Here is a 15,476-nt window from a genome sequence, read left to right as displayed (position 1 = left end):
CAAAAGGGCTAAAAACCGCCCATGCCAGTGCAATCAGCCAGCCCACCTGCGATGGAATCAATTTTTGTCCCTCTCTATCACTCCCAGAGGAGAGCTGCTCAGTCTCTCCAAATGCCAGCTTTTCTCCCCCCTTCTGCTGAGTTCACATGCTCCACCTGCCGCAGTTTCCTGAGGATTAGTGTCAGGTGCTGGGGCTCCCACTATCTTTCTGGATCCTCTGCTGAATTAGGTCCATTTCAGCCAGTCCTTTAATACCCAACCTTACCACCCCAGACAGCTACACGACACACACCACACCCCACATGGCTCCTGCTCTGCCCTAGTCAGCAAGATTTGGCAAGAACAAATCATGCCAAACCAACTTAATTTCCTTCTTTGATAGGATTAATGACCTGGTGGATGCGGGGTAGATGCGATATATCTTGATTTTGGTAAGGCTTTGACACAGTTCCATTTGATACTTTCCATAAAAAAACCAGGGAAATGTGGTTTAGATGAACTTACTATAAGATGGATGCACAACTGGTTGAAAGATCATATTCAAAGAGTATGATTTTCTGTCAAATTGGGAAGGTATATCTAGTGGGATCCCGCAGAAGCCAGTCCTGGGTTCAGTATTTATTCAATATTTTCATTAATGACTTGGATAATAGAGCACAGAGTATGTTTTTAAAATTTGCAGATGACACCAAGCTGGGAAGGATTGCAAGCACTTCGGAGAACAGGTTTAAAATTCAAAATGACCGTGACAAATTGGAGAAGTGGTCTGAATTCAACAAGATGAAAAATTCAATATAGACAAGTGAAAATACTTCAGTTAGGAAGGAAAAATCAAATGCACAGCTACAAAATAGGGAATAACTGTCTATGTGGTAGTACTGCTGAAAAGGATATGGGGCTACAGAGGACAATAAACTGAATATGATCTGTCAATGTGATGCAGCTGCAAAAAAGGTGACTATGATTCTGGGGTGTACTATAAAAAGTGTTGAATGTAAGACACAGGAAGTAATTGTCCCACTCTATTTGGCATTGGTGAGGCCCCAGGTGGCACACTGTGTCCAGTTCTGGGCACCACACTTTAGGAAAGATGTGGACAAATAAAAGAGAATACAGAGAAAAGCAACAAAAACAATAACAGGGTTTGAAAACCTGACCTATGAGGAAACATAAAAAACATAAAAAACTGGGCATGGTTAGTCTTGAGAAAAGAAGACTGAGGGGAGACCGGATAACAGTCTTCCAATATGTTCAGGGCTGTTATAAAGAGGACAGTGATCAATTGTTCTCCACATCCACTGAAGGTAAGACAAGAAGTAACGGGCTTAATCTGCATCAAAGAAGATTTAGGTTACATATTAGGAGAAACTTTCTAATTATAAGGTGTGACAAAGTTCCTCCTCTATCTTGGTGGGTCCTGCACTTATTGGCAGATTTGTTCACCTCAGAGACTCACCATGTGGGTCAGGGAACAGCTCAGAGACCTTCCCCTCTGGTAGAACCCACAGTCCAGGTCAATTCCTCCTGTGTTTGATTAGGAGTTGGGAGGTTTGGGGGGAACCCGGGCCCGCCCTCTACTCTGGGTTCCAGCCCAGGGCCCTGTGGATTGCAGCTGTCTAAAGTGCCTCCTGGAACAGCTGCATGACAGCTACAACTCCCTGGGCTACTTCCCCATGGCCTCCTCCCAACACCTTCTTTATCCTCACCTCAGGACCTTTCTCCTGGTGTCTGATAATGCTTGTACTCTTCAAACCTCCAGCAATACACCTTCCCACTCTCAGCTCCTAGAGCCTCTTGCTCCTAGCTTCTCACATACATGCTACAAACTGATGTGAGGTCCTTTTAAACTCAGGTGCCCTGATTAGCCAGCCTGTCCTAATCGATTCTAGCTGTTTCTTCTCAATTGCCTCCAGGTGTCCTAATTAGCCTACCTGCCTTAACTGGTTCCAGCAAGTTCCTGCTTGTTCTAGAACTGCCCGTTACCTTACCCAGGGAAAAGGGATCTACTTAATCTGGGACTAATATATCTGCCTTCGAACACTCTCCTGTAGCCATCTGGCCTGACCCTGTCACAAAGGGTAGCTAAGCTCTGGAAAAGGCTTCCAAGGAGGGTCGTGGAGTCCCCATCATCGGAAGCTTTTAAAAACAAGTTGGACAAACATCAGGGACGGTCTAAGTTTACGTGCTCCTGCCACAGCACAAGGAGCTGGACTTGACGACTTCTCGAGGTCCCTTCCAGCCTGATGCTTCTATGATTAATATTGACACAAGTCAAAGTGTTTTTCCCAGCTCAGCCTTTTTGCATTTCTTAATCTGGAAAGTGATGTAACACAACCTCTTAGCACAAGGTGGTGCTAGACGACAATAGATCCCCCAATAATAGCCTCTGTCACATAAGCTTCCAAATGACAACAAAGGGGAGACAAAAAGTATAGATCAAGATACAATCTATCAGGCTGTCAATGCCACATGTAAAAAAAATGGGAATAGAATAACATTTGCCACCAAGCTTGTTACAAAGGTAAAGTACGATGCTGAAAATCAAAGCTTTCGCATTTTGTTTGACATTTTTATAAATGGCTCAAGTTGCAGATTATCTGTGGAATTCTACAGTTTTTCATGGGTTTTGTTTATTTGATTGTCTTTGCAAAAATCAGAATATCAAGGATATGGTGGTGAGTATTTACTTGTGCTGTGATGGCCTATCGGAGCCCCAGTCCTGGATCAGGACCCCGTTGTGCTTAGATGCTGTACACACAGACCAAAATGGCAGTCCCTGCCCCACAGAGTTTATGAAACAGGGATAGATTTCCTGAGAAATGTTACATTAAATCTTCCTCACTTCCACCAAGTTTTCCAAAGCCCTCTGCTAAGTTTGGAATGTGCTGGGGATAGGCTGAGCCAGATAACTCCTATTCAAGTCAGTAGGTAAAATTCATGAATGGCTTAAGTCCCATTTCAGCCCACAGGCCTGCAAAGGTTTTCTTCTAGCCCTCTGGGCAGGGAGGGAATCATGCAGCTGAAACCCGGCCTAACACTTTGGAAATGCAGCCCTTTGTGCTAGGCCCAGCAAGGGAAGAACTGGATGTTACAGGTGAAAAGGCTGCTCCCCCAGGAAAGTGCTCAGCAGAAGACAACACAGATGGGCTAAAATATTTAGGTCAAGATGTTAACATTTCTCAGCACTGGGGAGTGGAAAGACAATGAAAATGGGGACATCTTGAAAGCCTGTGTGACACAGTGGGAAAGCGTGTTGTATCCCCTCTAGTGGCTAGTCTGCCTAAGAAGACAAGAGCCTACTGTCGCTACTAGTTAACCGAGGTACTCCTTTAGTTCAAGTAGTAGAGCAAGGGTCGGCAACCTTTTGGAAGTGCTGTGCCGAGTCTTCATTTAATTCACTCTCATTTAAGGTTTCACATGCCAGTAATACATTTTAACATTTTTAGGTCTCTTTCTATAAGTCTATAATATATAACTAAACTATTGTTGTATGTAATGTAAGTAAGGTTTTTAAACTGTTTAAGAAGTTTCATTTAAAATTAGCCCTACGGACTGGTGGCCAGGACCCAGGCAGTGTGAGTGTCACTGAAAATCAGCTCGTGTGCCGCCTTTGGCACGTGTACCATAGGTTGCCTACCCCTGTTAAGTAGAGGTTTGTGCTGCAGTGCGGAAGGTCCCACCTTTAACCCCTGTTGATCACCCATATGAGGGGGTTATTGTAGTTTCATGTAAATGTTTCGTAGTAGCAAATATTGACCCCTGCTTGAAGGACTTTTACCCAACTTTTCTCAGTGAGACTCACACTCTTGGGACACTTATGGATTCCCAACTGCTCTGAGTCCTAGGTGGATGATCCTATCATTTCTCTAGACTTCACCACAGTGACCTAGGTCTCTGCCACCTCCAGACCAGATTACTGCCATGCAGTCTGTGCAGGGCTGCCTGCTCGGACGGCAGCTACAGCTGAGACCGCATGCAATGGTCCATTTCTTTGTTATGCATGAGGAGCACAGGGCCCCATAACCTGCACTGGCTTTAATAGTCACAGTGATCAGCAAAGTTGGTGTGGCTTGCATTGTAGCTACTAGCAAGACAGTCCTTTTCCTTCGCGATTGCTGGGATGAGCTGGTGCTCTCTGTATCCAAGGCTCTAGGTCTGAATATGTCTGAGAGCTGGTGGCTGGGAATCTTTGGGGACAAAGACTCCTCCTTTCTGGGTTCTTGTACCAAAGTCTATTGTGCCCTAGCTCCGCAGCCGCCTGAGGGGCTGTCAGCAAGCTGGATTTGTAGCTGAGGCTTAGGTTTCTGGACACCATTGTTTCAATGAATGTGGTTTTGTTTTCTATTCCTATATGGGCCAGGAGCTCTCCCTGCATTTGTTCTGCTGGAACCTCTCGGCTGAGGTGGCTGATGCCGAAACCCAAGCCTCGGCTGTTCTTTTAGAAAGAACAGAGCACAAGCCCACATGTGCCCAGGCGAGGCGTTCGGCATTCCTGGGCCATCCCAGTATGACGCTTGCCACAGTAGGAGTCACTGTGCAAGAGCCACTGCTCCCACCCAGCCTGGTGCTAGGCTGCCTCACTCTCTCATGTGACTTTTAAGGCATTTTCCTCAGGGCTGCCAACCCACGGGATCTCTGTGTTCAGGGACGCTCGAGCATCTGCAGGCAAAGCTGGCAAGTGGTCAAGTCAGGCTGCAAACCGCCCACTTGTGTGTCATTGGAGCTCCAGTGCAGAACACAAGCTGCACCCGAGCTAGGCAGAGGACGGCTGGAAGCAGGGTGGATGGAGTCCTCTCATGCTGCTCCTTTAAGTGCTGCACTTGATTGCTTTTGATCAGAATCAGCCCCGTATTTGGCTTCAGAGGAGGAAACAGGTTCTTGTCATCACACCTCTCCACTTTCTGCCCACCCCTCTCTCCCATCTCAATGTCTGTGGGGGGACTAAAGTCTGTGGCCCTGGGGTATGTAAAGGAAAGGAGTAAGCAGGGAATGGGTTTCCACTCTTTTTCTTCTGAATAGCTGAGAGATAGCTGCAGCGGGAACCCCTGGCCAAAATTCATTTGGAAGAGGTTTAAATAGTCATGTGCAGGAGCCACTGGACCCAACATGGCTGCGAGGATCCACAGCCCCAGGGAAATGATCCGCGCCTCCCACTCAGATTCAGATCCTTTACAGTCCCTTTCCCGTTTAAGCAGCAAAGAGTCCTGTGGCATCTTATAGAATAACAGACGTTTTGGAGCATGAGCTTTCGTGGGTGAACACCCACTTCGTCGGATGCATGAAGGTAGTCACACTTTACCATCCTTCCCCCCAGCTCACTCCGTACTAGACCGTATTGGGGATGCTAAATATTCTGCACAACTAGCAACACATGTTATGCAGAAAGACACTGTATATCATAGAATCATAGAAGATCAGGGTTGGAAGAGACCTCAGGAGGTCATCTAGTCCAACCCCCTGCTCAAAGCAGGATCAACACCAACTAAATCATCCCAGCCAGGGCTTTGTCAAGACGGGCCTTAAAAACCTCTAAGGATGGAGATTCCACCACCTCCCTAGGTAACCCATTCCAGTGCTTCACCACCATCCTTCTGAAACAGTGTTTTCTAATATCCAACCTAGAACTCCCCCACTGCAACGTGAGACCATTGCTTCTTGTTCTGTCATCTGCCACCACTGAGAACAGCTGAGCTCTACCCTCTTTGGAACCCCCCGTCAGGTAGTTGAAGGCTGATATCAAATCCCACCTCATTCTTCTCTTCTGCAGATTAAATAACCCCAGTTCCCTCAGCTTTTCCTCGTAAATCATGTGCCCCAGCCCCCTAATAATTTTCGTTGTCCTCCACTGGACTCTCTCCAGTTTGTCCATATCCCTTCCATAGTGGGGGGCCCAAAACTGGATGCAATACCCCAGGTGTGGCCTCACCAGTGCCAAATAGAGGGGAATAATCACTTCCCTCGATTTGCTGGCAATGCTCCTACTAATACAGACCAATATGCCTTTAGCCTTCTTGGCAACAAGGGCACACTGTTGTCTCATATCCAGCTTCTCATCCACTTTAATCCCCAGATCCGTTTCCTACAGAACTGCTGCTTAGCCAGTCAGTCCCCAGCCTGTAGCAGTGTATGGGATTCTTCCTTCCTAAATGCAGGACTCTGCACTTGTCCTTGTTGAACCTCATCAGATTTCTTTTGGCCCAATCCTCCAATCTGTATAGGTCACTCTGGACCCTAACCCTACCCTATCTAGTCAGGATCATTAGATGTTTCTCATGTTCCTAACTGTTTGACTTTCCAGTCTTGGGAAAAGTTTAGCTGACTAAATGGGTCACCTTAAAAGCTGCCTAAAAGCAATGGGATAATCCATCCTGTTTTGATCCCCACTCCCTCTCCAAAGCCCTTCTTAAACTGTAACAGGTGTCATCCTCCCAGCCTCCGCTACCTGCATGTTTAAAACGGAGATTACACATCTGCACTTTAATGCAACAGCAGATTATACAGGACACACAGAGGATCACACATGTGCCTATCACATGCACGACTTGAGGCCAGAAGCTGGAGATTTTCACTGTCTGCCTATTAAATATTTCACTCAAAAGGCCAGTTGCCATTTCTGTGTCCCGATTGCCCCTATGCTTGTCAGATCCCACCTATTTGTAGGAGAAAGAAATCCACAACACACCCACCCTTCAGCCCCACTGCTATCACTCTCCCTCCAGCTCAGTCTTACTCACAGGGTCCTGAGATTACAGATGGGGTCCTATCCTGCAGAGTTAGCTGACCCGTTTCTCTGCTCCACCAACCTAGGGCCATGGATGCACTGTTTTTATCCCCTCCATATGAAGTGTAAGGGATCCTATAACTTTTGGACAGCTAAAGACCTGCAGCTGCACACAGACATGGGGCTAGGTGGAGGCCACAGCATTGCTTTGAATGGAAACAATGGACTGAAGCATTGCCGGGTTGAGCGAGGGCTGGGGAGGGGGAAGCCTTCTGAGCTGCACAGTCAGCACTTTGTAATGTTTCTGTTTAGCGAGGAGCTCTGCACAGGCAGGTTCAAACTCTTCCTGCAGGTCAAAGCAACTACCAAAATAAGTGTGTCAGTGGAAAACAGGATGCACAGAGCAATACTGAGCTAAGCTGAATAACAAGCCAGCCCTACCTACTGCTCCAGGGAGTCCAAAGATGTAGGGAGGAATTTACCCCTGGGGTCAGCCCCTGACATCAACAGAGCTACTTCCAGGATGAGTCTGTCCCAGAACTTATACACCTCTCCTGAGATGGCTGACTTCATCACCCTGAGCACCTCGCAGCAAGAAGGGAGAGTCAAAGCAATTTGTTGTAAGATCTACTCTGAGTCTAATCCCACCCACTGATGACTGGGATCTGTCAGTGTTACGCAGTCATCCGTGTTTCCCAGATGGCATCACTTAGGTGCTCACAGATTCTAAGTCCAGGAGGGACCATTATGATCTAGTCTGACCTCCTGTATGGTACAGGCCATAGAACTTCCCCAATGTTACACATTTGCTATACAGTGTAAGGAATTGTATGAGTGCAACTATGCTTGTTATCATTCTGAACGCTCCCAGATTAGATTGTGGTGTTGCCATAACCGATTACAATACGCACCTTAATTTCAGCCAATGCTCTTACAGAAGGATGGTATGGAGACTGAATAGGAGAGAGAGGAAAGCATACAGTGCATTTTACACTTAAAGCAACAGCAGCTGCAACTCCCAACTGCAAAAGCGTTTTTTTTTTTTTCCCCATTTCTTTATTTGTTAGTTATCTGTTCATCAGCCTGACATTGGATCCACTACAGCAAGTTTATCTGATGCAGGTCTACTCAGTCAGTCCACCCCCGCTGTCCCCTTCATCCGCCATGGAAACTTTCAGCAAACAAACACGAAGCTAAGTTTTGCCCTGATTGCACCCCTTGCAATGTCAGCTGGCCTGACTCTGATCTCATGGCCATCCTGGGTTAGGCAAGTATCAACCTGAGATTACTGCTTTTAAACTGAACTTTGTTTTATTATCTGCTCTGACTCCCCTGTCCCCCTATCTCCATCTGTTGTGCCCAGTGACTTCAACAGGTCTCCACATGGGTGCAGCAGTAAGTTTGCATGTTGTATATTGCGGGATTGGGCCACATGGGCTGTGCTCTGTGGGGCAGGGAATGTCTCCTTTGTTGATTGTGTATGTGGGCCCTTGCACAATGGGACCGTGATCACTGTAAATCCTTTAAGTCAGTGGAGTAGCTCCACTCTGGTATGAGATCAGAATCTTACCTAAAAGGCATCATAAAGGGATACAAATGAAGGCAGACCCTGGCCCTTTATATGGGAGTTTCAGAAAGGGAAGAGGTTCATTGCTAGGCAGGGCTGGCTCCAGGCACCAGCTAAAGAAGCAGGTGCTTGGGGTGGCCAATACCAAGGGGCGGCCATCCGGCCGCTACAGGGGCGGCACGTCCAGGCCTTCGGCGGCAATTCGGCAGCGGGTCCCTCAGTCCCTCTTGGAGCAAAGGACGTGCTGCTGAATTGCCACCAAAGAGTGGAGTGGCATGATCGCGCTGCAGTGACTTTTTTTTTTTTTTTTTGCCACTTGGGGCGGCAGAAAACCTGGCTGGAGCCAGCCCTGCTGCTAGGAATTCTGGACTGAATCTGAACCAGGTAATTCTTTAGGTCTTAAATTAATTCCACCCACATCAAATGTTAGAGCAAACGGCATTTCAACAACAAAATGCTGGGTGCCACCAACAGCTTTAAAGCAGAACCAGGAAACTCATCCCTAAAGCACAAACAATTGCTGCCTTATTTCTAATGATTCCCTTGGAGGCTCTTGTGTATCTCAGCTAAACGCAGTAACACAGAATTACACTTATTCAGACCATATGTATAAGTGCAGCAAGAGCCCGTAAAAGCTTAACCAGCACAATAAACATTTGGAAAAGCACAGTGACCAGATTTATAGTCCTTGGAAACCTACCAACATGACCCACCAGGATTAGACGCTTACGTTTTTTGATGTAAGCAAAAAGTAAATAAATAACTCCCCCCTCCCTTCCTCTCTGCAAAGGACCCCCAAAGCCCAATCCTGCATCGGAATATCACGTTTTTTCCATCTTTTCTGATTCCCCAAATGTGCTAGTTGAAATTGTGCACACAGAGCAGATCCTGGCAAGCAGGAATTTATTTAGCATCCAGGACTCCAAACCCACATCCCAGAACATACAATAAAACAAAGGGAAAAAAAGAAAGGAAAATAAGAGGGTTTGACCCTCAATTTCCACCAAAGGAAGGATTAACCTTGCTGCAGAAAGGGAGCTGGACTCTGCCAAATTCAAGCTGATTTTCAGCACTAGTTCATCAGCATAAGAGCAAAGGGGTAACTTCAATGCCACGTACTGAAATGAAGTTCAGGGTGATGGTGGGACAGGGTGGCTGCAAAATCATGTTATTCCATCCCTAAGAAGCTGGAGTTGTTAAATCTTGAATGTTTATTTAAACAAAGCAATTTGGGTTAACAGGACAACTATGGAGTGGTGAGAAACAAAAGTTACTGTCATTCTCCATGCAGAAGACACTGATTCCCAATCATTCCCCAGATTACTCAAGCATTTGCTCACCCGCTTTTCTTCTCCTTTATATTTCATAACAGTTATGATGAATAATAAAAATATTTCACACTTACACAGCATCTTACAGCCGAGGAAAGTGCTTTACAAATGGGAATTACTACAGCCCACAGCGTCCCTGTGAAGCGTGTATTTATGATCCCCCGAACAAAGGGAGAAAACTCAGACACAGATGGGTTGAGTGACATACTCTGGGTCACACAAGCAGATCACTGGTTGTGATGAAAATGGAACCCAGAAATCCTGGCTCCCCATCTCTTGTTCTAACCACACTTCTCCGTTAAAAATGTCTGCGGCTGAACCTTCTCTATAGATGTTAAATGAAAGATGCATAAGAGGAGAGCATATGGGACTGCTTTTAAGAGATTTGCCTCATTCATTGAGACAAACGAGATGGAGCAGCTGAGTGTTCAGGTCCGAGGGAGTGCCTCACCACCCACACATACCCACCCTGAAAATGTTTTTACAAGTTTAAGACAAGCCACTACATAAAGTTACACAAAAGGAAGACTTAAGTATGACGACAGCTTTACTTACATGAGGCTCAGTGCATGAAGCTGCCCTCGTTGTTAAAGAACCAGCTCAGATGCACTGCGCGGCTTTGCTTATTAAAATACACAAAAAGGCTATTTGTGTTTTTTCGCTGTTTGGGGAGGTGGGCCGTGCATTTCAGCAGAGAACAAAGGCTACATGGAACATTTCATTCTCCCTCCCACTTCTGTTTTTCAGAATCAGGGACAGATTTACATAGGCAAGGCTTGGAATCAGAGCCAGTGATAACAGCTGAAGACAAAGTGGGTCCTGTGGGAGTAATGGATGCAATGAAGTAAGGATTAAGAATGTGTGGAAAACCTAGCACACCAAAGAAAAGCCTTACCAAATCTTAAGGGGGAAGCCAGCAAGGTGAAGATCTGCCAGAAGCAGATGTGTTTGTGTTTACAAATCACCAGGCATGACAAAGTTAAAGATGTGGAGCACAGAGTTTTGGGAGTAGGGAGGAAGAGAAGAAGCAATGTGTGTTTTCCATACCTGTCAGGAGTCCCACATCTAAAACCAGCCAGCTAACTATAGATGAACCTGACCATTAGGGAAGGTTTGGATCCAGGTCCAAACCACACCGCTGCCTTCTATTGCTACTCAACATGCAGCTACCTCCTACGCAGTCCCCTCGTGGCCAAAGATATCTGTGCAGCCCTCTACCTCTGTTTCCCCTCTTTGGGGCCCCTTAAGCACATCACACATAAACTCTTCTTAAGTTTAGCAAAAAGTCTCCCTGGGGTTGGATTTATGAACATAACAAAATACTCAACATAAATGTTCACAACTCCCCCATCAAGTCGCAGTTCTCACTCTTCCTGCTGGAGATCTCCCAGCCTTCCTTGCCTGCAGCCTCTTCCCTGAAAACTCAGGATTCCCCGCTAGAGCCTACTTGCTCCCAACAGCCATGCCCTCTGCCTAGTCCTCCCTGAGCGTCCCCCCCCCCTCGTTTTGCTCTGTAAGGGAAAGTACTTGACTCCTACTCAGGTGTGTCTACTCAGTAACTAAGGTTAGCCTGCCCCAGGACTCTAGCCCTTAAAGGAGCAAGCCATTGTTGTGTTATAAAACTCAACCCAAATCTCCACATCCAAACCACAGAAACCTGAGGATCTGAAAACTGCAGCTCAGGGACATGTCAAAAGTTAATTGCAATTAAGGAGTTCATCAGTCATGGACATAATGAATAAGTTATCACAGAATCATAGAATATCAGGGTTGGAAGGGACCTCAGGAGGTCACCTAGTCCAACCCCCTTCTCAAAGCAGGACCAACACCAACTAAATCATCCTAGCCAGGACTTTGTCAAGCCTGACTTTAAAAACCTCTAAGGAAGGAGATTCCATAGTTATCTGGGAAGATTCCAAGGTTATCTGGGAAGGCAGCAGAAGCAGAGTGCAAATAAGATTAAGAGAGACCTAGAAGTGACTCCAGAGAATGACCTGGAGATGGAATCTTCTGGTGGAAAAGCAGGAAGTTGGGCTTAGTCGGCATAGCCCTGGTTAATTTCTTACTTTCTTATAAACCTTACAAACTACTTAAGCACTAGGAGCTAGAACACTTGGAGCCATACATACTTATTTTTGTGAGCTGAAATACATAGCTTAGGCTCCGTAACAATCTTAATCTCCCAAAGCGCACTGCACTCCAGGTACATGTCCAGCATGTTTCGGGTGCTGGCATATCATAAAGGAACAGTGGATTGGCCACATGGGGGAAATTCCGATTTCTCCTATGCAGCTGATTGAAGTTCATCTCAGGAGAGTAAACGAACCGCAACTTTAGGTGAGGTAGTTTGCACGTGTACAGTTTTGTGGGATGAGTAACCTATAGGGTAATACAGATCTGTTAATGTAAAGGTCCTCCTGGGAACATCTGTCCTCAAGAAGTGTGTGTTTATTCGGAAGAAAGGTGGATTCGTGGTAAAGCAGAAGACTTAGGGGACTCCTGAGTTCTAGTCCCATGCTGACCTTGGATAAGATACTCAAACACTCTGTACATCACTTTGCCCAACTACCAAATGCTCAAAACATTTAGGTTAACTTGCCCCTCTCCTATGGCTGTGACACCAGTATATGGAGAGCTCTGCACCAGGGAGCAAATCATTTAGCCCTGAGCGTTGTTTAACTTGACCACTTACATGGATAACTAATTCAAACAAAGGAGAGTAGTTTAACAGCCCTAATCTGATGCAACTAGTAGTCAAGACTCCTATGTTCTATTCCTAGCTCTGCCAATTACTTGCTCTCTGACCTTTGGTAAGTCACTTTACATCCCAGGGCTTGTGCCTCCCCACCTCTAAAATGGAAATAATACTCCACTATCTCAGAGGCAGGCTGGGTGAATTAATTCATATTTGTCATTCATATTTGTAAAGTGCTTTGAGATCCTTGGATGGAAGGGCAGTGGAGTATTAGTATTATTATTGCTATTGCATGAGTCATATAATACTTTCTTTTCAGTATTATTCTCAGGAACAATCCCTGGGAAGATTTTGGTTCCACATAAGAACAACAAAAAATGTTTTTTTGGCAGCTGGTGGCAAGAATAATCCTGTTCCCATATGTTTTGTGCTATTTAAAGGGAAACTGTACCTATTTTAAAAAGAACAGCTCTCTGCGCTTTCAAAAGACAAGTGTTTGGTATCTGTCATCATGAAGAAACTCAGAAAGATACACTGGACTTCATTTTATGGTATCCTTGGACATTTCTGAGTTAAGGCAAATTGCGGGTGAGGCCTTCCTTTTACCTGCCTCACAAAACCATCGATGACAAAACACAACAAAATCCCTTAGGAGTAAGCAACAGGATTTATAATGACTTTCAAGTATAGCACGTTCATTGCAGGGCGTGTGGTTGCAGAAAAGTCAGAGCAGAATTTCAACTAGATGGGGCAGTGTTTTGTGCCATGTTCCACTTAAGTCAGACAAGCTTTTGAGGCTGTGATTGTATGGAGAGTGTTTGATGCTGCGTGCTCATAATAAGTGCAGAAATAACATTCTAATCAGAGGGGATTTTTAAGAAGTAACTGGGGTTGCCACTGCACTAATAACATTTGGCTTCGTACAATGATTGTGGATTGATGGTTGTGGATTTTAGGCAAATGAAATGCATCTTAAATGTGATGTAGGAAACCAATTCAAACCCAATTCTACATCACTGGTATCTTGTGCAATCCCTGTTGACCAAAGTGAGATTGCATGGAAGTAAATGATGGTGAAATCTGGCCTACAAAGGATTTCTACAAACTGTAGAGAAGGTTCAGTTCTACAGTAACACCGGGAGGGTGGAGGGAAGGGAATGAGGTGTACATTTAACAAACAAATCAAAGCCTTTTCTCCCTGATACTTGGTGAATGCCTCCAGCATATGGTCTGGAGAAGGTAGACTGGGAACTTCTTTTCTCCCAGTTCCATCATTCAATTCAACGGAAAGGTAGAATATTCAGTACTGACAAAAGCAAATACTTTTTCACATGGTGCATAATTAAACTGTGGAATCCATCACCACAACAGGTTACTGAGGCCAACACCTTACGAAGATTCAAATAGGGATTTGATGTTCATATGTTTAACAAGATTAATCAGGGTTATAATTATTATTTAATTGCAGCAGCACCTAAGGACCCCAGTCATGGGCCACGACCTTACTGTGCTAGGCTCTGTACAAACACAGGACAAAAAGATGGTCCCAGCCCTCAGATACTTACAATCTAAGCTTAAAACAAGAGACGACAGGTGGATACAGACAGGGGAACACAAGGAAAGAGACGATACCTGTCTGCATGATGGGATTCTCAGCACACTGGTCGCCTGACCATTCTCACGTTTTGTGTAGGCATCACATCAAAGGAAAGTTTGAAGGGGGGATTTGAAAGACAAACATGAGTTACTTTTGAAAATGTCTATGTGGAATTCATCCCAACCACGAGGGGCAGCCTGGGAGAGAGCATCTAGGTGTTTGTTCGAAAAATGTAACAAGTGGAAGAGGAAAGTTGGCACCACGAGCCAATCAACGGTAGGAATCAACATCTTGATTATGAATGAAAGAGAATAGGGAGGGTGGGGATAGGCTGAGAAGAACCTTGGAAATGAAGACAAGCACTATAACAGTTAATGCTAACATGGAAGGCAGATAAAATCTCATGTTTCGTGGCTTAAACCTGTTTCTAATTCATAGGGCTCAGAATGAGACCCTCATGAGGGTCAGATTATCCCACATTTTCCACCTGTGAGGTTTCTTACACCTTCCAATAAAGCATCTTGAAGCTATTCACTGTAGGAGGAGTCTGAACTAGATGGATCATGAGTCTGATCCAGTCTGACAATTTCTGTGTTTACCTCAGGTTCTCACAACAAAAACATTTTGGTGGCCTCAGAGTGCGGCCACCAACTCTCGCTGGTAGCTGCTCTGATAAATTTTCCTAAAATAATTATCTCTAGGAAAAACAAATAAATATGCACATATACATGTCCAAATCATTGTCATTTATTTATGTAGGGTTTTGTTTTTTTTGAAGACTCAATAATAAAAATAATGCACAGTTGTATTTTGGTGCCCCGGCCCCCAATAGATCCCCCTAGTCCCCACTGCATCTCCTGGCCTCTCATTACCCCTTGGGGCCTCACTGCTTTCCCTCCCATTGCCCCAAACTCTCTTATGCAGCCTCACACCCCAGCTCACTCCACACCTTGCCTCTTGACCATGGTATGACAGGCCCTCCTGAAGCCCTGCCACCCTAGACTGAAGCCCAGAGTGGGAGCTCCATGGCTGGAGCAGAAGGGAGCCGGGAGGCTGAAGCCCAGGGTCCCACTGCTAGAGCCCCAAGGCTGAAAAATCCACACCCCTGAGCAATGCAGTTAAACTGACCAAAACCCAGGTGTAGAGAGGTCTCCTGTCAACCTAGCTACTGCCTCTTGGAGAAGTGGAGTACCTACACTGGCAACAGGACTCCTCCTGTCGGCGTAGGTAGGGTCTACATGGAAGCACTACAGTGGTGCTGTTGTAGTGGTTTATCTGTAGACATACCCTCAGAGTGTCACAACTAAACAAGAGGTGGAACAGATTGTTTAGCGGAAGTAGTAACTCATATTCTACAAGACCATTCAATGGGAAGTGGCCCGTTAATACCTCTCCAGTCACAGGACAAAAAAAGGGGGCTGGTGGGTTACAGATTGTTGTAATAAGCCCTAAATTCAGTGTCTTTTTAAGACCGTGATTTTCAGAGTCAAGCAGCGTTCTGAATTTAAGCTCCCAGGGTCTCGTTAGAAGGCGTTGTGTAGGTTTCTTTTGAAGATGAGGACAGA

General features: G+C 45.5%; 1 protein-coding gene across 6 annotated transcripts in view; it reads right to left on the bottom strand.

The window, feature by feature from the left end:
* Window positions 1-15,476, bottom strand: part of SH3PXD2A (SH3 and PX domains 2A) — a 396,876-nt gene that overhangs the window by 172,565 nt on the left and 208,835 nt on the right. Inside the window, exon 1 of one of the 6 annotated variants that reach the window (XM_050957991.1) lies at window positions 10,175-10,252. The exons of 4 other annotated variants lie outside the window; for them this stretch is intronic. In XM_050957991.1, the coding sequence (XP_050813948.1) occupies window positions 10,175-10,176 (2 nt within the window). In that variant the 5' untranslated portion in view covers window positions 10,177-10,252. Of the gene's footprint in view, window positions 1-10,174; window positions 10,253-15,476 lie in introns of those variants that run through there. One more of the 6 variants, XM_050957990.1, reaches the window with a different exon arrangement.

This window comes from Gopherus flavomarginatus, chromosome 6, assembly GCF_025201925.1.
Source record: "Gopherus flavomarginatus isolate rGopFla2 chromosome 6, rGopFla2.mat.asm, whole genome shotgun sequence".
Classification (NCBI taxonomy): domain Eukaryota; kingdom Metazoa; phylum Chordata; order Testudines; family Testudinidae; genus Gopherus; species Gopherus flavomarginatus.
The sequence above is the reverse complement of the archived record's forward strand: the minus strand, read 5'-3'. Positions and strand labels throughout refer to the sequence as shown.